This window comes from Pan troglodytes, chromosome 3 (assembly GCF_028858775.2).
Source record: "Pan troglodytes isolate AG18354 chromosome 3, NHGRI_mPanTro3-v2.0_pri, whole genome shotgun sequence".
NCBI classification, from domain to species: Eukaryota; Metazoa; Chordata; class Mammalia; order Primates; family Hominidae; genus Pan; species Pan troglodytes.
In genome coordinates this window covers 46,554,955-46,581,749 of record NC_072401.2, presented here as the reverse complement: position 1 = coordinate 46,581,749, position 26,795 = coordinate 46,554,955, and the positions used below count along the sequence as shown (strand labels likewise).

The window sequence follows — 26,795 nt, the reverse complement described above, 5'->3', positions numbered from 1 at the left end:
AGCCTCTGTCTCAAAAAAAAAAAAAAAGTCATCTTGACAGTTTTGATGAATGAGCCATCAGAGAGCGGGACTGCTTTCAAGATTGTTTACCCATAGCTGATGCTCTAAAATGGGATTAAAAAGACTGGGCTGGGTTACGTGATAAAGGTGTGCCACAGAATGACAGAGGCAGAGGTTTAGACAACCAGTGAAAAACAAGGCAAAACAGAACCTAAAAAGATGCTGCAGTGCTAACAGAACCAGCACATTCAACCACACAGCCATGACTGAACCACTCACCCTGGTTTCTGCCTGCAATATGAAAGGAGATCATTCTGGATGGGGGACATTGGCAAATGTTTTTTGGTGGATATACTGGTGTTGAAGCGGCCATGTGGAGATGGATTGGGATTAAATAAAGTGAGAAGACTGTCTAAACTGGAGGGATGAGGGAATAGCTTAATTAGCAATGGGAGTGTATTTAGTTTATAGAAGGGACAAAACATAGAAATAAGGTTGTGGGAAAGCAAGATTGGGTTCTGGAGGCCCTAAAAACAAAGCAGTTTGGATTTGATGTAAAAGCATAGATAAACCCAGGTTAACTGTTCATATTAAGGGTGGCAAAGAGGAAATTCTGAAGCCTGAAAAATGGTTAAGAGATCTGTGAATCTGTTAAGTGAGATCTGTGAAGGCTGATTACTGAATTTAGAGAAAAACCAAGGGATGACTCATATTAAGTTGGTTAACTAAGTTGGAAAGAGGAAGCAAACCCACATTTTCTCAAATTCTTAAGAGATGGAACAAAAAGATTGGCTTAAATGGAAATAAAAGAATTATATTGTATATAAGAAAACACTTCTTGTTAGCAAAAAATGATTAGAAAACTGGACCAGACTAGCAGGTAGATTATATGAGATCTTTTCCAAGTAGGATAAATAGTTTAGAATTTTGGGAGAGGTATAAGTTATATAACAAAGCTCTTTTCATTTTCTTAACAGTGCCTGGTCATCTTGATTGTAAAAAGTTCTCTATAAAAATTTTAAATGTCTGTTTATTTTTAAATCCTTCTTTAGGCAGTGTTTATAATCATGGGACTATCTCATGTGGATTACTTAGTATATAGGCAGAGAAAGCAGGAAAGATTTTTTTTTTGTTTTTTGGAGTTGGAGTCTTGCTCTGTCACCCAGGCTAGAGTGCAGTGACCCAGTCTCTGCTCACTGCAACCCCTGCTTCCCAGGTTCAAGCGATTCTCCTGCCTCAGCCTCCCGAGTAGCTGGGATTACAGGCGCATGCTGCCACGCCTGGCTAATTTTTTGTATTTTAGTAGAGATGGGGTTTCACTGTGTTGCCCTGGCTGGTCTTGAACTCCTGAGCTCAGGCAATCTGCTTGCCTCGGCCCCCCAAAGTGTGGGATCGCAAGCGTGAGCCAGTGCATCTGGAGAAAGCAGGAAAGTTCTTCATCAGTTCTTTTAATCTGCCAGCAAGTAACAACAATCCTTCCATTCTCCTTTGCCTTTTCTTCTTTCTCTAAAATGTTTTGGTAATGGAATTTCCCATTTTTCTCTGTCCTCTCACTGAAGCTCCTGGGACCCATGCATTCTCACATGAACAAAAAGATGAGGGGGGCAGGTGGCAAGGCATGCTTTGTACACAGAAGGCTGGGGAGATGAAAGTAGATAGCAGTGCTTCTGTTTGGCGAGAACAGGATTTTGGTCAGAGAAGAGAGACAGCCAATTGGACTTGTGATTAGACAGAATCCTTTTCTTGGGTTGGAGTAGGAAAAAGCCAGTGATGTCTGGATGCCTGGGGAGCAGGCAAAACCTTTAGGCAGGAGCTTTGGTCTTTGTGAAGCAGCCTCAGAATAGTATGGTGGAAGCTCCACTGTGGACCCCCTTCACTGACTTTTCTAGACCAGGTGCCTGGTTTTCCTGCTTCTCTTCCTCAAAGCTCTGTTTCCTCCAAAGATTGGGCTGGTGAAAGAAGAGCTTCGATTGCCTAGAGGCCCATGAAGTTTCCAGAAGGTCCCTCAGGGAGCAAACCAGTAGGCCTTTACATCTCCTGTAATTTCTGAGGAACAGCTGGTGAACAAGAGCAAGAGGAAAGTGCAATGTGGCCTGCTCTTCACCAGTTTGATCCTCAGCATTTCTCCCTGGGGTGGGTGGACCTTGCCTCCGAGCTTCTCTGGTGTGGTGCCCAGGCGGCCGTACCTGCTCATTTCTTATTTATTTTTGTTTGAATTTTTTTTGTATTTTTTTTTGTATTTAAGTGACATCACAGTCATATGTACCTGCTCATTTCACCTGAGAAATAGGAGTGACTCTGAAGCATGAGGATGCAGGGGATACTGAGGACAGATTTTGTGGGTGGGATACTTTGGCCCCTTTACCTTTAAGTATCTGGGAAAAAGCACTCTATGCAGAGGACAGCAACTTGGAGGAATACTGGTGATACAGTTTGGATGTGTCCTCCTGCTCAAATCGCATGTTGAAATATAATCCCCAGTGTTGGAGGTGGGGCCTGCAGGGAGGTGGTTAGATCACAGGGGTAGGTTCTTATGAATGGTTCAGCACCATCCCCATGGTACTGTCCTCATGACAGTGAATGAGTTCTCGTAAGATGTAGTTATTTAAGCGTGTGGTACCTCCCCTCCCTCTCTCTCTCTTGCTCCTGCTCTGGCCACGTGGTGTGCCTGTCCCCACTTTTGCCTTCTGCCATGATTCTAAGTTTCCCCAGGCCTCCCCAGAAGCAGATGCTGCCATGCTTCCTGTACAACCTGCAGACCCGTGAGACAATTAAACCTCTTTTCTTATAAATTACCCAATCTCAGGTATTTCTTTATAACAATGTGAGAACAGACTAATACAACTGGCGTCAGGCCTTTACAAGGAGTTAATGTATTTTGGAGACAGTGTATACACATAGCAAATAACACCCTTCTTCAAATTATTAGAGAAAACAGCACAATGGGGGATGATTTCTAACATCCTTTTGCAACCAGCAGTACTCTCTTGGTTTAAGTAGAGAGAAACTGATAATGAATTCCAGAGGCCATCATTTTAATAAAACAAAAACAAAACAGAATTTTTTAAAAAAGCAGATTAATGCCAGAAAGAGATTACAGGCTTTGGCTATACAACATGCTTGGTAGAATATGTAAAATACTTAAAATCTTTGCAAGGTGTAAGTCCATGTTCCTTTTTTTTCAAGATTGGCAAGCTTTTTATTTATTAAGTTGGTATCTGTCCGTGTATCATTCATATCCCTTCTTCTTCTTGCCTCTGCAATGACGTTGGCACAAATCTGCTAAAATAAAATAACATCCTCATTTTCAGTGACTCATTGTCCAAATCAATGAGTTTACTTGCCAGTGTGTAGGCCAACCCACATGACCTCCCACAAATGATATCAAGTGTGTGATGTGGGCAGGGATTGCAAAATTACAGCATGTGCTGGTGTTCAGCATCTGATGTTCCACTGGCATCCTGTACAAAAAGTATAAGCCCAACTGTGCTAATCGATAAAGAAGCATGTTTATCAGGGTTTGTGTGACAGAGAGTAAAAAACAGGCATTTTGTAATTGAGGAAGATAACAAAACTAATATCCTTTTTCCCCCCTTTTTGGGTAAAAAAAAAAAAAAAAAAAAAAGAGAGAGAGAATTGCCTTGCCATTCCATCCTTATCTCCATAGGACAAGCATCTATCATGTTCTTTAGTACAAGCCTGATTTAATTTTAGAAATTTGGAAATGATATTTCATAAGTTTGATGTAATTGGTCATTTTTTGATCTTTGCTTGTGATCATTTAAGACAACGCCTTATGTGATGAATGGAGTCATGAGCTTAAGGAAAATAAGAAACAAGGAAACAGTTCTACTGATGTGAAAACTCAGAATGATTTCAGGAAAAGGGGCATCTGGTAGAAGAAATTGTAAGCAAAGGCAGGAGGTTAGGAGAGCCTAGGAGATATTAGGCACCCAATAACTGATTTCTAGTTATTATATATATATATATATATATATATATATATATATAAATAAAATATAGTTTGGCTGCAGCTAGAATGCATGAAGATGAGTTGGGCATGGATGGACTTGAGACTGAATATGCAGGTTTACATCAAATCCTAAAAGGCTTTAAGTGAATGCCAGGCTAGGAAATTCATTCCTTAGAGGAGGAGATCTCAAAGTTTTGAAAAGATGAATCTGGCAGTTTTATGAGTGGGATTAGACAGGATGTGTGTGGGAGAAGTGGAGAAAGGAGGCGTAGTAGACAGGAGGCCATTCTGGAAGATAATGGGGGCTTGAACCAGAGCAGTGGGATTGGTGGAGTTTCCTAGCAGCCATATAATAATGTGAGCCTGGGGAAGAAGTCAGGACTATAGATGCATAGTTGGGAATTATTTGCAGAGGGTGAAAGTTGAAATAGTAGATTTAATGAACTCACAGAAAGTGAAAGACATTTACAAGGGCTGGAGAAAAATTCATAGAAAAAGGGCAGGAAGAGATGAATGAACAAGACAAAGATCAACCAGGTAAGAGAATAAGAGCAGAGAAAATGGAAACAGAGAGAGATAGAAAGAAAGAGATACAGATAGATAGATAGATAGATAGATAGATAGATAGATAGATAATAGATAGAGACTTCTAACTATATATATATATATATATATATATATATATATATATATATATATATTCTCTCTCTCCTCATTCTTCTGTCCACTGCTACTCTTGTGGGCTATATTTTTCTCCCAAGAATAATAGAAGTTGTCTACCAACTCCTCTTCAGAAACAAAAACATTGAATGTGTTATCTGTAAACTGTGCTTTTCTGTGAATTTATACACATGAGGTGGGAGATTATTAGGGACTTCTAAAGCTAGCACAGAAATTAAGTATTTTATGTAAGATTTGGAATGAAAGGGTAACATTAGTTATGTGGAAAGCACCATAATCTAGTTTACTTTGTTTTATCTTTACAATTCTGAGGACATGCTGAACCATCAGACTGATGTTTTTCTGGGAGGGTTAGTGCTAGTGGACAAACACACAAAGGATATGTGTGTGCAAGTTATTGTGTAAACACTTTAAATTTGGGTTTTACTCATCGTTTTAAAAACGTTTTAATTTTTTGCATAAGTAATAAAGTCACATGGGTCAAAAATTATAGCAATTTGAAAACATACGCTTTAATAAATGTAGCTTCCACTCCTGTTACTGACTACCTCTATCCCAAGTTAGTTTCTTATGTATCTCTCCATTGTTTCTTTATGCTATTACATTACAAATATGTTATTCTAATGCAAGTCTTTATTATTTTATTTTTTCTTTCTTCTTTTTTTTTTGAGATGGAGTGTCACTCTGTCTCCCAGGCTGGAATGCAATGGTGTGATCTCAGATCACTGCAGCCTCCTCCTCCCAGGTCCAAGCGATTCTCCTGCCTTAGGCTCCTGAATAGTTGGGATTACAGGCATGCACCACCACACTCAGCTAATTTTTGTGTTTTTCGTAGAGATGGGTTTTGCCATGTTGGCCAGGCTGGTCTCGAACTCCTGACTTCAGGTGACCCACCCGCCTTGGCCTCCCAAAGTGTTAGGATTAACAGGCGTGAGCCACTGTGCCCGGCCAAGTGTTTATTATTTTCTTGACTTGCTAACACCAAACATGATATCCTATAAACAGTATTCTGAGCCTTGTGTTCTTCACTTATAATATATCCCATAAACCTTTCTCTATTATTACTTAGAAAGTTTCTTCTTTTTTTTAGAGTTGTGAGAAGTTTCATTATATGAATGCAAATAGTTCAATTTACCTGTAGTTCCCAACCTTTGCTGCTTCAAAAATGATGCTGAAGTAAATATATCTGTAACATGAATTCTTAGCAATAGGATTGCTCTGTCAGAGAACATGTGTGATTTGGATTGATAGTGTCAAACTGCCCTCCATAATGGCCTCTATTATGGAGGCTAGTGGGGCTATGAGTTCCCACTAGGAGTGTGTGCAAGTGCCTGTCTCCCCACAGCTTCACCAATGTTGTAAATATATGTCTAACTTTTGGATTTGTGCCAATCCCATAGACAAGAAGTGGAAATATAGTTTGGTTCTAATTAGTATTTCTCTGATAAAACATTTGAACATGTTTTCATGTTTCAGGGTCAGTTGCATTAATTTTTCTGGGAACTATCTACTCATGTTTTTTGACCATTATTCTGTCAGGCTATTCTGTTTGTTTTCTAGGACCTTCTCATGTATTAAAATGATTAATGGTGGGTGTAGTAGTTCATGCCCATAATCCTAGCAGTTTGGGAGGCTGAGGTGGGAGGATAGCTAGACCCCAGGAGTTCAAGACCAGCCTGGACAACATAGCAAGACCTTCTCTCTACAAAAACTCAAAAAATTAGCCAGGCATGGTGGTGCATACCTGTGGTCCTGGCTACTTGGCAGGCTGAGGTGGGTGGATCACAGGAGCTCAGGTGGTTGTGGCTACAGTGAGCTGCGATCACACCACCGAACTCTAGCCTGGGCAACAGAGCAAGACTCTGTCACAAAAAAAGAAAAAAAAAGGATTAGCTTTTGTCTGTGGTGAGAGACAAATATTTGTTTCAGTTTGCAATTTGTATTTTTACCTCTGCTTATCATACTTCTTACTGTGCAGACATTTTTCATTTATATATAGTCTAATTTATCAATATTTTCTTTTTCTAACTTCTGGATTTAGTAGAAACATTTTTTTTTTCCTCTGCCAAGTTTTAAGGGAATTCTCCAAAGTTTTCTTTGATTACTTTTATGGTTTTATTTTTTATGTTAAAATCTTTGATTCATTTATTCTTGTGTGTCTTTCCGGATGTCTATCTAGTTGTTGCAACACTCTGTGAAAAAGATCTTTAACCAACTGATTTGAGACGCATCTTCAATAATTTCCAGAATTCCATTATACGTATTTATTTATTTATTTATTTATTTTTATTTTTTTGAGATGGAGTCTTGCTGTGTTGCCCAGGCTGGAGCACAGTGGCGCAATCTCAACTCACTGCAACCTCCGCCTCCTGGGTTCAAGTGATTCTCCTGCCTCAGCCTCCCAAGTAGCTGGGATTACAGGTGCCCACCACTATGCCTGGCTAATTTTTGTATTTTTAGTAGAGATGGGGTTTCACCATGTTGACCGGGCTGGTCTCGAACTCCTGACCTTAAGTGATCCTCCCATCTCAGCCTCCCAAGTTGCTGGGATTACAGGTGTGAGCCACCATGCCCAGCCTCCAGTTTATACATTTGGATCTGTTTCTGAGCTATTTTATTTCATTTGTGTACTTGTCTTCTCATGCACTGTTATCATATTATCTTAATTATTGATTTTTTTTTTTTTTTTTGAGACAGAATCTCGCTCTGTCACCCAGGGTGGAGTGCAGTGGTGCGCTCTCGGCTCACCACAACCTCCGCCTCTAGGGCTCAAGCAATTCTGCCTCAGCCTCCCTAGTAGCTGGGATTACAGGCACCTGCCATCATGCCAGGCTAATTTTTGTGTTGGGGAAACCAGCCCCACACCACCCGGTGGGTACCCCGAGTCCAGCGGAGACAAAGGAATTAGAAAGAGACAAAATAAGAGTTTAAAAGGCGGGTCCAGGGGACCGGAGCATTGGAGGCTTGCTCATGCCCCGAGCTCTGGGCCTCCACCCAGTTTATTGGTTTACAAGCTCTTTGTTCTTAGGGCAAATGGGAGGGGTAGGAAGGGATGAAGAAAAGGATTCATCAGTGAAGGAGAACTCTGTGAATTTCCTCGAGCAAAGGCGTGTGTCTAAACTACCTAAGATCTTTAACTGACATGGGTGGGAGTGGGTTTCAGGAGAAACCAAGATGTTTGATTATACTCCACTGCTTCAAGGGAGTGTTATTTCCCCGAGCAACCTGTGGAATGCCGCCGAGCTGTTATGCTCTCAGGGCATAAAGACATGAAGGCAATAAGGAGACTTTTCTCCTCAGAGGCCACCCATGGCTCCCCATGGCTGTCTCACACATGGGAGACCAACTCATCTGGCATCCCAGAAACTCTCTTTCCCACATTTTTGTATTTTTGTAGAGACGGGATTTCACCATGTTGACCAGGCTGGTCTGGAACTCCTGACCTCAGGTGACCCACCTGCCTCGGCCTCCCAAAGTACTGGGATTATAGGCGTGAGCCACCAAACCTGGCCAATTGTTGTTTTAGTGTCTGGTAGAAATAGTTGTTCTTATTGCTTTTCCTATTTATTCTTTTTTTAAAAAATTAATTTATTATTATTATTATTATTATTATTTTTAATAGAGACAGGGTTTCACCAGGTTGGCCAGGCTGATCTGGAAGTCGTGACCTTAAGTGATCCACCCGCCTCAGCCTCCCAAAGTGCTGGGATTACAGGTGTGAGCCACTACGCCCGGCCTCCTATTTATTCTTGTTTACTTATTTTTCCATATGATCTTGAGATTCAGCTTTCTATGATACAAGGAAATACAACAACCCATTTTTACTGGAGTTGTATTAAGTTTGTAAATTTATTGAGGAAGGTTTGACATTATCTATGTTGGGTCTTACTTTCTGAGGACATTATATCTTTCCATTTGTTTAGATTTTCTTTTTTTTCCCCCATTTGTTTAGCTTTTCTTTTTTTTCCCCCCATTTGTTAGGTTTTCTTTTGTATCCTTAAGAGATGTTCTAAAATTTTCCTCAGATAGGTATTGCACATTTCCTCTTAGTTTTATATTTTAGTTGCTATTATAAATAAGGTGTGTTCTTCCATTATATTTTCTAAATAATTGTTGTTCATGTATAGGAAAACTTTCTACTTTAGTAAGGTAGAAGAATATAAAATTAAGAATTCTCATACTGTATATGGTTTTTCAGGAATTTCCTTTTGTTCAGATATATAATTATTTTATCTTCAGATATTGATAGGCTTGCCCTTTCTTATTCAACTTTGGTTTGCATTTTATTTCTTTCCCAGTTTGTACTTCATTTTTTTTCTCTTGTCTGGTTGTGCTGGCTGATACTCCCTGCAGTGCTAAACAGTAGTGGTGCTAGTTGGCAAGTTGGCATTCCTATGTGGATGGTCTTCAGTGCCTTTAGGGTCTTCCCAATAAAGGTCATGTCAACTTTGATCTATTTTTCCATCTCATGTTAAATAGTTGCTGATTCTTGTTTTGTTACTTTAAGAGTGAATGTTGAATTTTCATGCTTTTAAGGCATGTCTGATGGTGAAGATAGATTACCCCTCTTAGACCCATTGTAGTGAATTTTATTAATAACTTTAAAAATATTAGAATTGTCTTTGCATTTATGGAATAAACATTACCTGGTCATAATATGATGCTGGAAGTTGTCTGCCAAAATTGAAGTTAGGATTTTTACAGTTGATTCTTATACTTGTGATTAGTGTATTACTTACCTATCTTCCTTTATTTCTCCTTCCCTTGTCAGTTTAAATGTTTGGTAGAATTCCTTAAAAAAAGGTCTGGGCCAGGAGTGGTGGCTTCTGCCTGTAATCCTAGCACTTTGGGAGGCTGAGGCGGGTGGATCATTGAGCTCGGGAGTTCAAGACCAGCCTGGGCAACATGGCAAAATCCTGTCTCTATTTGAAAACAACAACAACAACAAAAGCCTGGGTCTGGTGCTTATTGGTTGGTTAGGGGTGCATATGTAGGTATTTTTTTGCTGCCTGCAACATTATTTCATCTGTGCAAATGGTTCTCTTTAGCATGTTCATCTCTTGGTGTCAGTAAAGCTTTGAGCAACTTTTTTTTTAAATAGAAAATTATCTGTTTACCCAGATTTTTATTCAAGTTATTTGCAGAAGACTTTGTGTAGAATTCTTTCTTATGATTTTTATGATTTTCTGTTTTTTTCTTTGCACATTTTTGTTTTGTATTATATGTGGGCTTTCTCTCCTGCCCTTATTTTATTTTTCTTAATTGGATTAAGTAGTGGGGTGTGCAGGTGCTTAAAGTAAACTTTACCCTGTTTCACATTAAAAAAAAAATTGATTGTAACTTGTATCTTTAAATGTGCCAACCCAGGCCATGTTACTAGGGGGAGCGTGAGTAGTTTCATAATTCGAATGCTTTTTTTAAAAATAGGCAATTGTGATTGAGTCATCATGATTGAGTAGCGCTTAGGAAAACCAAAGGAGATGCATTTATTTTGAGCACATTTCATGTATATTAAAGGTCATCATAGTTGTGATGACTTCTTCCCCTTTTCATTTTATGGACCTATTGTATGGTATATCATAATCTATTTCTTCTAAGGCAGGGTTATTGCTACCAGGAAACCTGTGAAACTTTTATGTAGTGTTTTTTAATTTTTCATTTGTATTCACTTTTTTTTTTTTTTTGAGACGGAGTCTCGCTCTGTTGCCCAGGCTGGAGTGCTGTGGCGCGATCTAGGCTCATTGCAAGCTCCGCCTCCCAGGTTCACGCCATTCTTCTGCTTCAGCGTCCGGAGTAGCTGGGACTACAGGCACCCGCCACCACACCCGGCCAACTTTTTGTATTTTTACTAGAGACGGGGTTTCACCATGTTAACCAGGATAGGCTCGATCTCCTGACAGGTGATCCACCCACCTCAGCCTCCAAAGTGCTGGGATTACAGGTATGAGCCACCACGCCCGGCCTGTATTCACATTTTTCATTTGCCATCCTCTTCAATTCCCCCACTTCCAATAACTGAGAAACTTAAAACCTTAAAATAACCACAAAACTGCCTAACAAGGAGCAACCTCTCTTACTAGTACATTGCTAATGTAACAATTAAATAGATAAAATACTATTCATAATATGTGAAATTAAGTGGAAAGATGTTATGTGTGTCTGTGACCTCCCAGTGTTCTAATACTTACTGGTAATAAGTTGGTTCTCTCATCTTAAGTATTTCTCCTAAATCAGCTTCATTTGTAAGGTGAATGGTTTAACATAGATCTGTTGTTTGTATCAACAAAATGATAATGTTATTCAGAGGTAGGGGCAAGTCCAGGTCTTGGGGGGCTTAAAGCTTATGCAATTTAGAGGCCTTCTTTAATAAGGAATACAAAGTGATCCATGCAAAAGTAAGTACAGGACCTTGGAAGGAGCCTATGCAAGTCTGGACCCTGAAGTTTAACCTTACTGGCTTCATGGTCAATCTGTCTTTTGCTCAAAGACCTTGAACTGAAACCTGGAGTGATGACTGAGAATATAGCAGGGCTGCTTGGCTCTTTGGACCAAAAAAGAGAGACCATTTTCTATAAACCTTGCCTGGCTGACGGTCCAGGTTAATAAAGATGTAAAAATGGTAGAAGGTGTGAGAATATATCTAAGAACAATAACACCAACAACAAATCAAGGGTGATTATCCTTTCTAAACCTTTACTAATCTGTAAGATGTGTAGGGAAGCTGCTTCTGCCGTGTAGAGGCCTTGAAGAGTAAGGATACTGGCAGGATGCCTGTGCACTGATGTTACAGAGTCTTAGCAGAGGGCAGAACGGTCTCCTTGGACAACGTGGACCTGGCTGAACTACAGCACTGGGGACCACTTGGTGCACCACTGCCCAGGGCATGGTTTTGTTTGTTTGTTTGTTTGGCTTATTGTAGGATGGCCCAGAGATTCTAAATGAGAGGAATTTAAGTGGGTTCCAAGCTGTAAAAGATTCCTGCCTCAGTTAAAAAAAAAAAGGGTGAATTGAGTCACAACTTTCTGGGAAGAATGATCACGTGTAAGTGAATTGTAAGTGCATGTCTAGATTAATGTTAGATAGGGGCCATATATAGATTTTCTTGTATCAATTAAAGTTCTCTTTCTTCCCTCAAAGGTAGGAGAAATGCTAGGAAGAGCTGCTACTCAGGGCTTTCTGTTTAGCAAGGAAGAACTGGGGGTGGTGTTGTATTGACGAGAAATATCTTACATATTTGGGATTCGTCAGTGGGCAGGTATTGGTTAGAGCGATGTGAAACTTGAGGCAATAACATATGAGGAAGCACTTGGTTTTGGAGTCACCGACTTGGTTGCAAATCCTGGCTCAGTTCCTTCTTCTCTCTGGCCCCAGGCAAGTTACTCAACCCCTCTGCACTTTAATTTCCTCATGTATAAGTTGGAGATAATACAGAATACCTCATAGGATTGCGAAGACTACAAAAGTGTAGGTGTCAAGGGTTTTATATACAGCCTGGCATCAGGAGACACTCAGTCAATGTCAGCTGCCTTTTAGTTTAGGAAGGAAGATTTTAAAATATACATGGGAAGATAGGATTGGCTAGAGCCTTTAATTGAAACTATAGCTAGAAATTTGGGAGAACTCTTTTTTTTTTTTTTTTTTTTTTGAGACGGAGTCTTGCTCAGTCACTCAGGCTGGAGTGCAGCGGCACGATCTCGGCTCACTGCAACCTCCGCCTCCTGGGTTCAAGTGATTCTCCTGCCTCAGCCTCCTGAGTAGCCGGCACTACAGATGTGCACTACCATGCCTGGCTAATTTTCATATTTTTAGTGGAGACAGGGTTTTACTATGTTGGCCAGGGTGGTCTCGAACTCCTGATCTCAGGTGATCCACCCGCCTTGGCCTCCCAAAGTGTTGGGATTACAGGCGTGAGCCACTGTGCCCAGCTTGGGAGAACTCTTAAAGGTAACCTTTTTTTTCTGATTAAAAAAAAATTGAGGTATAATTTGCATCTGTTACAATGCACATATTCAGTGTTCAGATACATGATTTTTTACATATTTGTAGGCTCATGTGATTACCCCAGTCGAGCTAAAGAACACATTTATGATCTCAAAGTTCTCTTAAGCCCCTGCTCAGTATCTGCCCTTCTTCTCTCAGTCCCAGTGGTACTCTCTCTTCTGATTTCTGTCATCGTCTGTTTTTACTGTTTTTGACATTTACATAAATGAAATCATACATTATATATTCTTTGTGTCTGTTTTTGTTCCCACCCTGTATAATATTTGTGAGATTTCTCCATGTTGCATGAATCAGTGGATTTTTAAAAATAATTGCTATGGAGTATTCCTTTATATAATACCAATAGTTTGTTTATTTATTATAATGTCGATTGATGATAATTGGGTTAGTTCCAGTTTTTAGCCATTAGGAATAAAGCTGCTATAAACATTGTACAGACATTCTTATGACTGTCTGTGCCATAGGGTAAGCAAGTATTTGTTGAACTTTATTAGAAACTGCTACATGGTATTCTAAAATGTTTGTACACTCTCAGCAGCAAAGTTTGAGAGTTCCAGTTGGTCCCTAGCATCTCCAGCACTTGGTATTTTTGGCCTTTTAAAATTTTAGCCATTTTTGTGGGTATGTAGTAGTATCTCATTATAGTTTTAAAAATAACATCTTAAGTATTTTTCTCAATGTAAGTATTTTTCAACAAAGTATATATACTTTGTTGAAAAATTAGACATTGCAGAAGTATAAATAAGTTAAAAATCAGCCATATGAAATACTTATTAATCAGAAAAAGCCTAATATTTTAATGTATTTCCTTATAGTTTTCCCCCACTCATATATATATGTGTATATATATATATATACACACACATATATACACACACATATATATATACACGCATATATATATATATGTGTATATACACATATATAGTTTTGTTGTTGTTGTTTTTTGAGATGGAGTCTCCCTCTTTTATCCAGGCTGGAGTGCAGTGGTGCCATCTCGGCTCACTGCAATCTCTGCCTCCCGGGTTCAAGCAATTCTCCTGTGTCAGCCTCCCAAGTAGCTGTGAGTACAGGTGCCTGCCATCACACTGACTAATTTTTGTGTTTTTCATAGAGACGGGGGTTTCACTATGTTGGCCAGGCTGGTCTCAGACTCCTGACCTCAGGTAATCCACCCCCGTTGTCCTCCCAAAGTGCTGGGATTACAGATGTGAGCCACTGCGCTTGGCTTGATATATATATTTTAAAATGTAGCTGACATTTTAGTTTAATATATCTGGGAGTGGGCCCTGGTGTCTGTTTTTTTAAAAGATTCCACAGAGAATTATGGAATGCAGCCAAGCTTGAGAACCACTGAGTTAGCTCAACCCTTTTTTCTCCCTTTCCCTTATAACTTAGTATCTTGTCTGCTGCCTGTCACTCTTTATATATTGACTAACTGAATGAATGAGCAAATGATTTATTAAAATTTAGATGAGGAAATTGATCCTCAGCTAAGCTGATATCTCCAACAAATTTCTTAAGTGCATTTTTAAGCATAGTATTAATTTTTTAAAAGTAGAAAGAATAGTACAATTAGTCACCTTATACCCATCACCCAAATTCAACAGTTATCAAGAATTTGCTACATCTATTCTTTTTTTTCAGGTTTTCCTTTGTGTAAGTATTTTTCAATTAAAAAAATTAATTACAGAAGCAATATATGAGCAATGTAGAAAGGTAGAGAACACCAATAAGTAATTAGAAATACCATAGTCTCATCTTCATGTATATCCTTTTATGAAAGTATTTTAAAGTTAATTCCAGATATCATATCCTTTTACATACTTCAGGACACACCTCAAAAAATAGACTTTTTGAAAAATATAACCCTAATGCCATTATTACGCTTAACTAAATTAATAACAATATAAAAATTTAAAAATGTTTGGGAAGGGAAGCAGTGATAATCAGGATCACAAAGGAGTCGCTGTGAAATGAGCTTAGCCAAGTGGCCTAACTTATGTCCTGGAAATCTTAACTTAACTAATGGCTCAGGGAATGGTTTGGATTTGGTATATCTAGAGGTTAGCCTTGCAGTGTTACAGCTACATTATTGTGAGAAAAGGTGGCAAAACGTGGACTGGAAATCTGTGCAGTTAGGTGACTATGTTGTTGATGCAGTAATTAACATATTAACATATCTAGTGATTAATGAACTGTAGAAGGACAAGATGGAGATCAGTTGTATATTCCTGGGATCTGTCCTTGGTACTAGCTTGTTAAGATGGTATAATGATCTTTTATTTTATTTTATTTATTTATTTATTTTGAGATGGAGTTTCACTCTGTCACCCAGGCTGGAGTGCAGTGGCGTGATCTTGGTTTGGTTCACTGCAACCTCCTCTTCCTGGGTTCAAGTGATTCCCTACCTCAGCCTCCTGAGTAGCTGGGACTACAGGTGCTTGCCACTATGCCTGGCTAATTTTTGTATTTTTAGTAGAGATGGGGTTTCACTACATTGGCCAGGCTGGGTCCAAGTGCCTCACCTCAGGTGATCTGCCCACCTCAGCCTCCCAAAGTGCTAGGATTACAGGCATGAGCCACTGCACCTGGCCTTAATGATCTTTTTAGTCTTTACATCTAGGTGATTGCTTGAGCATGGGCCAGGCCTCTTCCTTGACATTGAATATTTCTGTTCTTTAATCCCAGTAGCACTGGTCCATCTCATTCCCCAATGTATACATACAGTTGGTCATTATATTACCTTATCGTGGTCTCTTCTTTAATCACACTAATCACATTTATGGGTCAGGAAGGAAGTTGGAGATGGTAGGGAAGGATCTAGGCCTGGCTTCTTTGCCAAGGATCTGAGCCCCTCAGAGGAGCTTCTCATGCCAGGAAAAGGACACTACCACCAATAATTGGTGCTGGAACAGGTAAACTCCTCCCTGCCCAATTTAAAAATAATAACATACATAGACAGGAGTGTGAAATAAGTATACAACTTCATGCATTTTCCAAAATGAACTTGCTTGTATACCTCTCATCTAGGTCAATAAATTGAACATTACCAGTACCCCAGAACATTCCCCCAAGCCCCCCTTCCAGTCTCTATGGGATTTAGGACTATATTTTTGTCAATTCCAAACTAGATTTAATTTAAAAATTTCCTATAGAAACAGTGTTAAGAGAGACTTTCTATTTCATGCCATTACTGCTCTGTGATCACCTGTTTTTAAGTGAGTTAGGCTTATGACTGGGTAGGGTTCTTGCTCACACAGACCACTTCAATCAAGGCTTCCATGAGAAAGTGTTTTGAATGCTGAAGGTTTTGCTGCTGTGTTTGGAACACAGGCCATTGGTAGATTAAGGGTCTACTTCTGTATATAAGCTACTGTATCTTCTTTGGTCTGCAGTAGACCCTGATTTTCTTAACTGCTTGCTTAGGAAGTTTGCTTTACAACTGGAGGACAGAAAAACTAGTGTGATTTATAAATGGACTGTTATTCTAAGAGTTCACTCAGCTAATTTAGAGTTAATTATGTTTGAGATGGTTTCAACTTCTGCCTTCATTTCCACAGGCCTTTCGTATCTGGTATTATTTATGTACAAGTGACTTGCTAAAGGCACAGGGGCACAGGGCAGCTTGTGCAATTAATCGCTTGCATGAGATAGAGAGACAGTTGTAATTTTATCTTCATCCAAGCATGGACTGTGTTGGCTTGGTGAAAGCATTTGGTGTAAGAACAAAGTTCATACGTTTATGGCTTTACCCTTTTAAAGCTGACTTGTAAAGTAAAAGGAATTTTTTTTTTTTTTTTTTTTTTAGAATTAGAGTTTTACCGATTTAAGAACTGTGGGCTGCTTTGAAGGATCAGGATTAACTTATTAAAAATAATGAGATTGCTTTAATGATAACAAAACTAATATAATAATTGAATCTGTCAGCTAATCTGATATGTGTTTATTTCTATGTATTTTGAAGACTTTCGGTCTACTCACGAACATTTCTTTTTGTTTGTTTTTGAGACGACGGAGTCTCGCTATCGCCCAGGCTGGAGTGCAGTGGCGCGATCTCGGCTCACTGCAGGCTCCGCCCCCTGGGGTTCGCGTCATTCTCCTGCCTCAGCCTCCCAAGTAGCTGGGACTACAGGCGCCCGCCACCTCGCCAGGCTAATTTTTTGTATTTTTAGTAGAGACGGGGTTTCACCATGTTAGCCAGGATGGTCTCGATCTCCTGACCTCGTGATCCGCCCGCCTCGGCCTCCCAAAATGCTGGGATTACAGGTGTGAGCCACCGCGCCCGGCCAACGAACATTTCTTGGTGCCAAAACAAGTATTTCCTCTCTTCCTTTCTAATCTGTAATTTGAGGCCTAACGCATAGTGAGTGTTCCCTATATGTTGATTGAATTGAATATTTTTTCCTGTCAGAGCTTATATTTAGGTAAATTGGATCTGTAACTCAGACCCTCAATAGTCAACATATCTCAGGAGAAAGTAACATTATGTTTTCAGTCGTGCTCCTTTTGACACCTAATTTTATTTTATTTATTTATTTTTTTTGAGATGGAGGCTTGCTCTGTCGCCCAGGCTGGAGTGCAGTGGTGCGATCTTGGCTCACTGCAAGCTCCACCTCCCGAGTTCACACCATTCTCCTGCCACAGCCTCCCCAGCAGCTGGGACTACAGGTGCCCACCACCACGCCTGGCTAATTTTTTTGTATTTTTAGTAGAGACGGGGTTTCACTGTGTTAGCCAGGATGGTCTCGATCTCCTGACCTCGTGATCCACCCGCCTCGGCCTCCCACAGTGCTGGGATTACAGGCGTGAGCCACTGCACCCGGCTGACACCTAATTTTATAATAGTACCCATTTTCAGATATTGTGTGCCTAATATTAGAGCACTCATAGTCTGGTACCTGCTCTTTTACAGTACAGATTTTCATCTTAGGGACAACTGTCAGTTCCATGTAGCACTTTATTTTTTGGTTATATCACATGTGTACTTGCCACCTCATTTAATAAATACAACATTACAGAAACAATGGAATTCTCCTAGGTATCCTTTCCTGATCCCTTACCCTGCTACTCCTTGGAACTACTACTCTGACTTTCATGCTTATCTTGATGCGTATTTTCATACTTCCCTTACATATGTATATATCCTTCATACATAGTATTTATTGTTTTGCATTATTCAAATGATAAAAATGTTGTCTTCCACATATCGTTTTGTGTTCATTCTGACTTTTGCTCATTCTGATGTTTCAGAATTATCTAAATTAGTACATGTTCTAGCTAATTTATTTTAGCTCATATATATTCACTGTATATATCTATCAAGTCTCTTATCTAGTCTCTCCTTAATGGACTTTAGATTGTTTCCACTATTTTGCTAATGCAAACAATGTGGCAAAGTGTTCTTGTATATGTCTCCTTGTGCACAGTTTTATAAGAATCTCTCTGGAGAATAAGAGAAAAAGCTCGTTAAGGTGGAATGCCAAATAATAAATGTGGAAAGATTGAAGGAGTGAGAAAATATCATTTTATTTATTTATTTATTTATTTATTTATTTACTTTTGAGACAGAGTCTCACTCTGTCACCCAGGCTGGAGTGCAGTGGTGTGATCTTGGCTCATTGTAACCTCTGCTTCCCCGATTCAAGCGATTCTCATACCTCAGCCTCCCAAGTAGCTGGAATTACAGGTGTGTGGCACCATGCCCAGCTAATTTTTTTGTATTTTTATTAGAGATGGGATTTCGCATGTTGGCCAGGCTGGTCTGGAACTCCTGACCTCAAGTGATCCGCCCGCCTCTGCCTCCCAAAGTACTGGGATTACAGGTGTGAACCACTATGCCCAATGGAGTGAGAAAATATCATTTTAAAAGACACATAGTACTTACTCATTAAGGCCAGAGTCATCAATAGATGGTAATACCACGGGTGAAAATTTGAATATACAAAGTTTGATATCCTAAATATCCATGGGGAGCAGGTTATTTACATAGTCTCAAAGTATCTCCCCTTTATAGATGCTTGTACGTAATAAGTACCTACTTATTAATCATAAAGAGAAAAAATACTAATGTTACATGGAGAAACCTGGAAGCACCACTTTCAGCCAAGTGATCAAAGTCACACATCACCAGTCATGACAAACTGTCTCCTGATGAGATGCACTGAGAACACCACATTCCTTACATTGTATTATTACTTCCCAAAGTATACAATCTGCATCTAATCATGAAGAAACGTTAGGCAAATCCAAATTAAGAGCTACTCTATGAAATAAATAGCTCATACTTTTAAGAAATGTCAGTATCTTGAAAGACAAAGGAAGGCTGAGGAACCTTTCCACGTTTAAAGAGACTAAAATGACTTGACATGTAAATGTAAGGTGCAATCCTGGACCAGAAAAAAAAAAATTGCTGTAAAGGATGTTAGTGAGACAACTGTCAAAATTTGAATACAGTCTGTAGATTAGATTCTCATATTGCATTAATGTCAACCTCCTTGATTTTGATAATTATAATTTGGTTAAATAAGTGAATCTCTGTGTCCTAAGGAAACATATGCTGAAGTATTTGGGGGTAATGGGTATGATGTTTACTACATATTCTAAGTGGCTCAGGAAAATTTTTTAATATACATATAAAGGTAGAACAATAAAGCAAATGTGGCAAGATGTTGGCAATTAGTGAATCTGGGTGAAGTGACCTACTGTTGCAACTTCTCTGTATGTTTGAAATTATTTTTTAAAGAGATCTTCCTAAGTTATACCTGGGAGTGGAATTGCTAGGTCATAGGCTCTGAATGTCTTTGAATTTGCACATCTTTACCAGTACTTCACATTATCAGATTAAACATCTTTATCAGGCTTATGGGTATGAAGGAGTATGTCATTGTGGCTTTTTTTTTTTTTTTTTTGAGACAGGGTCTCGTTCTGTTGCCCAGGCTGGAGTAGTGTAGTGGTGCAATCTCAGCTCACTGCAACCCTCACCTTCCGGATTCAAGTGATTCTACTGCCTCAGCCTCCCCAGTAGCCGGGATTACAGGCGTGTGCCGCCACGCCTGGCTAATTTTTTGTATTTTTAGTAGAGACGTGGTTTCACCATGTTGGCCAGGCTGGTCTCAAACTCCTGACCTCAAGTGAACTGCCCACCTCGGCCTCCCAAAGTGCTGGGATTACAGGTGTGAGCCACCATACCTGGCCTCACTGTGGTTTGAGTTTGCATTTCTTTCATTATAGTGAAGCAGAACATCTTTTCAAATGTTTCATCAATAAGGCTACTCTTTTATGAATTGCTTGCTATATTCTTAGCCATTTTTAAAAGAGAGTTCTTTGACATTTTTAAATTAATTTTTTGTAAGTCTTAATATATTCTGGAAATTAATCCTTTGGGAAATTAATCCTTTGTCGGCTAGATAAATTGCAGTTACCTACATACTTTTGAAAGATGCTTAACTAAAATATAAAATTGAGTTATATTTTATTTAAGTTACACAGAATAAACTAGGTAAGAAGGCAGAGAAAACATTGCACAACAAGTGTGTAGGGGCTGGAGGGCTGGCATTGTTTGCAGATCTCTTCTCTCTTGGCTCAGTCAAATAATATGGGGCAATTGAACTTGCATTCTTATCTCTGGCCCCTCTGAAAAAGGTTATTTTTAGGAAGGCTGTCTATTGTCCCCAGGGTATTTCATTCAGAAATTTGCTGAAGAAGGTATTCTTCCCTCCTGCTGTAATGAAACTGTTGCACTGCTAAATACTGGCCAGTACTTAGATTGAGTAACGGGCTTTGAGTGGTATTGCAGTGCCTGTAGAGCAAAAGGGTAATTCAGTAGGGACACTATCATGGTTCATCCTCTAATACTGATTAAACCTCTTTTGGAGATGGTGAAAAAAGGTTAAACCACTTAGACTTGACTTCTGAAAAAGAGAACCTAATAATCATTCAAGAACTTACTTTTTTCCTTCCTTCCTTCCTTCCTTCCCTCCCTTCCCTCCCTCCCTCCCTCTTTCTGTTCTTTTTTCTTTTCTTTCTTTCTTCTTTCTTTCTTTTCTTTTCTTTTTCTTTCTTTCCTTCCTTCCTTCCTTCCTTCCTTTCTCCCTCCCTCCCTCTCTCTCTTTCTTTCTTTCCTTTCTTAATTTTTATTTCTCTTTCTCTCTCTCCCCTTCCTTCCTTCCTTCTCTCCCTCTTTTCTCCCTTTCCCTTCCCTTCCCGCCCCTCCCCTCTGTTCCCCTCCCCTCCCCTCCCCTCCCCTTTCCATCTCATTTTGTCACCCAGGCTGGAGTGCAATGGCATGATCATGGCTCACTGCAGCCTCCATCTTCTGGGCTCAAGTGATCCCCCTGCCTCAGCCTCCCAAGTAGCTGGGACTAGAGGCACATGCCACCATGTCCAGCTAATTTTTGTATTTTTTGTGGAGACGGGTTTCACCATGTTGCCCAGGTAGGTCTCAAACTCTTGGGCTCAAGTGATCCGCTCACCTTGACCTCCCAAAGTGTTGGAATTACAGGCATAAGCCCCCATGCCAAGCCCCTATTGCTTTAATTCTTAAGGTGACTAGGTATAAACTTTGCATGTAGGACAAAAACTCCAAAATCCCCATATATCCCAAACCTAAAATCATAAAACATTAGCCCTGTAAGAAAACTAAATTGTTTCCATTCTCTCAGTTTATAAAAGACATCAGTCATGGAGCTGGTGGTTGTCCTAAACAGGACTTGGCTTTTGACTCCAGGTCCTCTTTCCTTTCTCCTCTAGTGTAGTATTAGTCCTTCCGAAAACTGAACTATTACAGCTCTTTCTACTAATACACGTATAACTCTTCCCGGGATAGGTAATACAGCACTGTCCATTTTCCTCATTGATTTCCTAGTAAACTGGAAAATGAGGTGATCAAAAAAGATCTTCTTTCAGGGAATTTAACATCTTAATTACTATCTCAAAAGAAAATATTTTTCTTTGTAGTCTAATGTCAGAAGTAACCTTTTGTGATACACCCCAAAGGAACCAATGAATGATCATATGACTGTGTATATAGCTACTCTTTATTCTTTGAAGACTTTCTCATTTTTTGTATTTAGTAGTTAGAATTGAATGACAGTAGTCATTTTTCAATTCATAAAAATTTATGCTGCTTTAAAAATCATTTAATTATTTTCTTGATGGAAAATACAGTAACAGCACAGAGAGGAAAACCTAATCCTGTTGTCTAGAAATAGCTACTTAGTGTTTTCATTTTTACATTTTTTCTATGTATATGTATTTCATAGAGTGAAACTATAGTTTTAGATTCCGTCTTTTCTTGATTAACATTATAGTATTTGTTAATGGGTGCATTTTATATCATTGTTTGGATTAATTGTAATGAAGAATGCTACAGTGAACACCCTTGCCTACATTTGCCTACATTTCTAATTATTTTCTGAGGACAGATTCCTAGAATTGGAGTTATTGATCATCAGCAAAACTATCTTCAGTCTTTTCATGCCAAACCAACTTTGACAAAGTTGCTACTACTTCCGTACTTGTACAAGTTGAATATGAGAGTACCTGTGTCATTTCAAGTCATTGAATTTTATCATTGAATAAAATGCTGCTGATTTGATACTGTAAATAGGCCTTTGTCTAATTCACATTTCCTTTTTCACTAGTGAAAAGTTGTACGATATTAACTATTAATATTCATGTTGTTTCTGTGAACTTTGCTTACTTTTATGCAGGAGGCTGTGTTTTTCTTATTAAATAATTTTCATATATTAAAAAATCGGCCGGGCGCGGTGGCTCACGCCTGTAATCCCAGCACTTTGGGAGGCAGAGGCAGGCAGATCACGAGGTCAGGAGATCGAGACCTTGCTGGCTAACATGGTGAAACCCTGTCTCTATTAAAAATACAAAAAATTAGCCGAGTGTGGTGGCGGGTGCCTGTAGTCCCAGCTGCTTGGGAGGCTGAGGCAGGAGATTGGCATGAACCCGGGAGGCGGAGCTTGCAGTGAGCTGAGATCACGCCACTGCACTCCAGCCTGGGCGACAGAGCAAGACTCCGTCTCAAAAAAAAAAAAAAAATCAACTTTTTGCCATTTATGGTGAATCTTTTGCCATTTTGCTTGCTTTTTGATTTTATGGTTTTTTTCAGGGAGAACAGAAGTCTTTGTTTTTACACAATCTAGAGTTATACTTGGGGAGAATTTTGTGTGTGTGTGTGTGTGTGAGTTCTTTGTCTAATGGTATGCAGGGAAGAAATCCAAACAAGAGGATTATGGAGGACCAAAAACCCCTCTTTATAATTAACAAAGATCATGGGGTAGAGGCCATTTCATGCAGACACAGTGATTTCACCTCTTTTCCCACTGCAATTGTTTGTCTCTTACTTCTGAAGATGGCTGATGTCACCCATTAAACTTATTTACTTGTTTGGCATATTTAACTTCTACACAGTTAAAGTTGCCCTTTTGGTCAATTCTTCTGTCCCATGGCATTTTCTCATGTCCTGATGCTTTCTTTTAAGGTATTATCCAAAGAGATGAGTCACCCATGGAAAAAGGGCTCTCTGGTCTACGAGGAAGGGACTTTGAGCTGTCTGACGTGTTTTATTTCTCCAAGAAGGGATTGGAAGCCATTGTAGAAGATGAAGTGACCCAGAGGTTTTCCTCAGAGGAGCTAGTGTCATGGAATCTCCTCACAAGAACCAATGTAAATTTCCAGTACATCAGTCTGCGGCTCACTATGGTGTGGGTGCTGGGCGTCATAGTGCGCTATTGTGTCCTACTGCCTCTGAGGTAAGTCATATGCCTGGCAATTTGATGATACGCTTGACTCAGCTTTCTTTTTGAATCATGTACATAATGGCCACGTAAGTGTTCTGTGGTGCTTATTCCACCCATTCCCACGTAGGAAATGCCACCAAACATGACCTCTGCAGGAATGTATTACGTATCCATTTTCCTTTCACAATTTTTCCCCAAATGAAGTTGTATATTCAGAATCCAATGTATATCTTAGAATCTGGATCCACTTTGCTATTAGAGTCTGAGCTAACTTGAGGATGGAGAGAAAAGGGAAGTGAAGAAGAAGAAGAAGAAGGGGAAGAGGAAGAAGTAGAAGAGAGATCATTAACAGTTTCATATTCACTAGAGCATCAGCCAAACTGTTAAGAGCTGACCAGAACCCACTGCCTTTCTTTGCCAGTCCATAGCACTTCATAATTGCATAAGAGAGAAAAAATTCCTGAGTGTGGTTACACGTGGGAGAGAGCCATTTCGAAGTATGTTTGTTCCATCCAATTCATTGTGATCACGGACTGCTCTTATTAAAGTGTCCCCACCTGGGTCCCCTTCCGCTTCTGAGCTTGAGTGCCACCTGGTGAGGAGGCAGTGTCAAGCCTAGTTTATGGAAAGCACGATGTGGAACATGAGTAGAAGGCACTGCGTGGTGGGATGAAGCTGTAAGTGGCTGAGATCTGATTAGCGTGGTGGTAGCAGTAGTAGGCACGTATACCAGCCACAACATTATTGTTGATCATCTTGCTTCATTTCCCTGGACATGGCCTTGGCATCCTCTCAGCAGAGCTTTCCAGGCAGTGGCTACCTGCCAACTAAACTTGGCACATGAATTGAAATCTTTTTACCACCCCCAGGGTGGCCTATGCTTGCCTCATTCAGATTTATTACCAGGGAAAGTATTGCTTAACTACAGGGAAATGCAGATTTCTAAGAAATTATTTCTGTGTTTTTTTTTTTTTTTTTTTTGCCCATATTGCTAGTTCAGACATTGGGGCATAGTATGTCTTTTGGGAATCATTTCAGCTGTGATAATGAAGCGAAATTCAAGGTTTCACATATAATTTTGCTTGAACCTTAAACTAGTGCCCCCAAAACAGGGTTCATGTACTCTGGGAGTGTACAAGACTATCCATTGGCATGCAGGAAGGAAATATTAGAGCTCTTATTTACTAAAAGCTTCTGTTCTGGCTGGGTGCAGTGGCTCACGCCTGTAATCCCAGCACTTTGGGAGGCCGAGGCGGGCGGATCACAAGATCAAGAGATCGAGACCATCCTGGCCAACATGGTGAAACCTCGTCTCTACTAAAAATACAAAAATTAGCTGGGCGTGGTGGAGCACACCTAGTCTCAGCTACTCGGGAGGCTGAGGCAGGAGAATCTCTTGAACCTGGGAGGCAGAGGTTGCAGTGAGCTGTGATTGTGCCACTGCACTCTAGCCTGGCAATAGAGTGAGACTGCGTATCAAAAAAAAAAAAAAAAAGAAAGAAAGAAAGAAAAAAAGCTTCTGTTCGCTTTATAACTAGAGCTTCCATTTATTCTGTTTTCATTCTTAAAAAGAAAAAGCCCAGGGGCATGGTGGCTCACACCTGTAATACTAGCACTTGGGGAGGCTGAGTTGGGCAGATCACTTGAGGCCAGGAGTTCGACTGGCCTGGACAACATGGTGAAACCCCATCTCTACCAAAAATACAAAAATTACCCAGGTGTGGTGATGCGCACTTGTAGTCCCAGCTACTTGGGAGGCTGAGGCAGAGAATTACTTGAACCCAGGAGGCAGAGGTTGCAGTGAACCAGGATCACGCTACTACACTCCAGCCTGGGTGACAGAGCGAGACTCTTGTCTCAAAAAAAAAAAAAAAAAAAAATGAAGCTGGGCCGGGCATAGTGACTCTTGCCTGTAATCCCAGCCCTTTGGGAGGCCGAGGTGGGTAGATCAGTTGAGGTCAGGAGTTCTATATCAGCCTGGCCAACATGGTTAAACTCCATCTCTACTAAAAATACAAATATTAGCCAGGTGTGGTGGCACATGCCTGTAGTCCCAGCTACTTGGGAGGCTGAAGCAGGAGAAATCACTTGAACCCGGGAGGCAGAGGTTGCAGTGAGACACTGTATTCCAGCCTGGGTGACAGAGTGAGGTGAGGCTCCATTTCAAAAAAAAAAAAAAAAAAAAAAAAAACAACAAAAAAACACATGAAGCTTTAGTCAAGTTTAATATATGGATTGGTTCATATCCAAGGTAACCTGAAGAAGAATGAGGAATTCTACAGCACAGTGCTTGAGATGCCCTTGTTTGTTGTTGGTTAGCTTTCACCATGCTGTGGGGGCCCAGAAAATGCTGTTATGATTCCCTTATCTACTAAACAAATGCTCACAAAATAGATAAGTGACTTAAAATATTTTTGCAAAGAAACTATGATTTAAGATAATAAAGCAATGTAAACATATATTACTTCTTGGCCTTTGGGCTAAGATCAAGTGCAGTGATATAAGCATCCAAGAACAAAAAGAAAATGCAGAGTTCAGACTCCTACTCTTAGTAGATACTCTTCAGTGTGGAAGAATTGCTTTGTAAATGCTTTTTAAAAGAAGCACCTACTACAAAATGAGCTTTTCAAAAACCAGATTGTATTAAGATACATTGTGGTGATGGTTGCACAACTCTGTGAATATGCCAGAAACTACTGAATTGCATACTTTATTTTATTTATTTATTTTTATGATGAGATAGAGTCTCACTCCATCACTTAGGCACAATCTTGGGTCACTGCAACCTCTGCCCGCTGAGTTCAAGCGATTCTTATGCCTCAGCCTCTCGAGTAGCTGGAATTACAGGCATGTGCCTCCATGCCTGGCTAATTTTTGTATTTTTAATAGAGATGGGGTTTCACCATGTTGGCCAGGCTGGTCTCAAACTCCTGACCTGAAGTGATCCGCCTGCCTTGGCTTCCCAAAGTGCTGGGATTACAGGCGTGAGCCAGTGCCTGAACTGAATTGCACATTTTAATGGGTTGAATTGTATGGCATGTGAATTGTATGTCAATAAAGCTCTTAAAAAACAGACTGTGGCTGAAAACTTATGTCATCTATGAGAACTCTAACATTGGCTCACTTAAACTGGGATACATAATGTTCTGGCCTGTTAATCTAGCAAATAAAAAGTTTCAGTAGTTTTGAACCCAATTGTTAAACATGTTAAAATGAAACTCCTTCTGATTTAATGGACGGGAACAAGTGATTCTCATTGCGGCAAGATGGCAAAACATTATTTTAAAAGTTTTGCATAATTGATGATGAGATTAAACAATAATTTAGTTATTGCATCAGTAACCGAGAAGAAAAAAGAACCTGACCTTCAAATTGCTATGTCA

At 39.8% G+C, this 26,795-nt stretch overlaps 1 protein-coding gene across 21 annotated transcripts in view; it reads left to right on the top strand.

Annotated features, from left to right (window-relative positions):
* GPAT3 (glycerol-3-phosphate acyltransferase 3) overlaps positions 1–26,795 on the top strand; it is a 118,709-nt gene that overhangs the window by 71,278 nt on the left and 20,636 nt on the right. For 20 of the 21 annotated variants that reach the window (XM_054682878.1, XM_063808807.1, XM_063808806.1 and 17 more), the window contains one exon: positions 23,154–23,424. In XM_054682878.1, the coding sequence (XP_054538853.1) occupies positions 23,154–23,424 (271 nt within the window). Of the gene's footprint in view, positions 1–10,341; positions 10,596–23,153; positions 23,425–26,795 lie in introns of those variants that run through there. The other variant, XM_009447623.5, reaches the window with a different exon arrangement.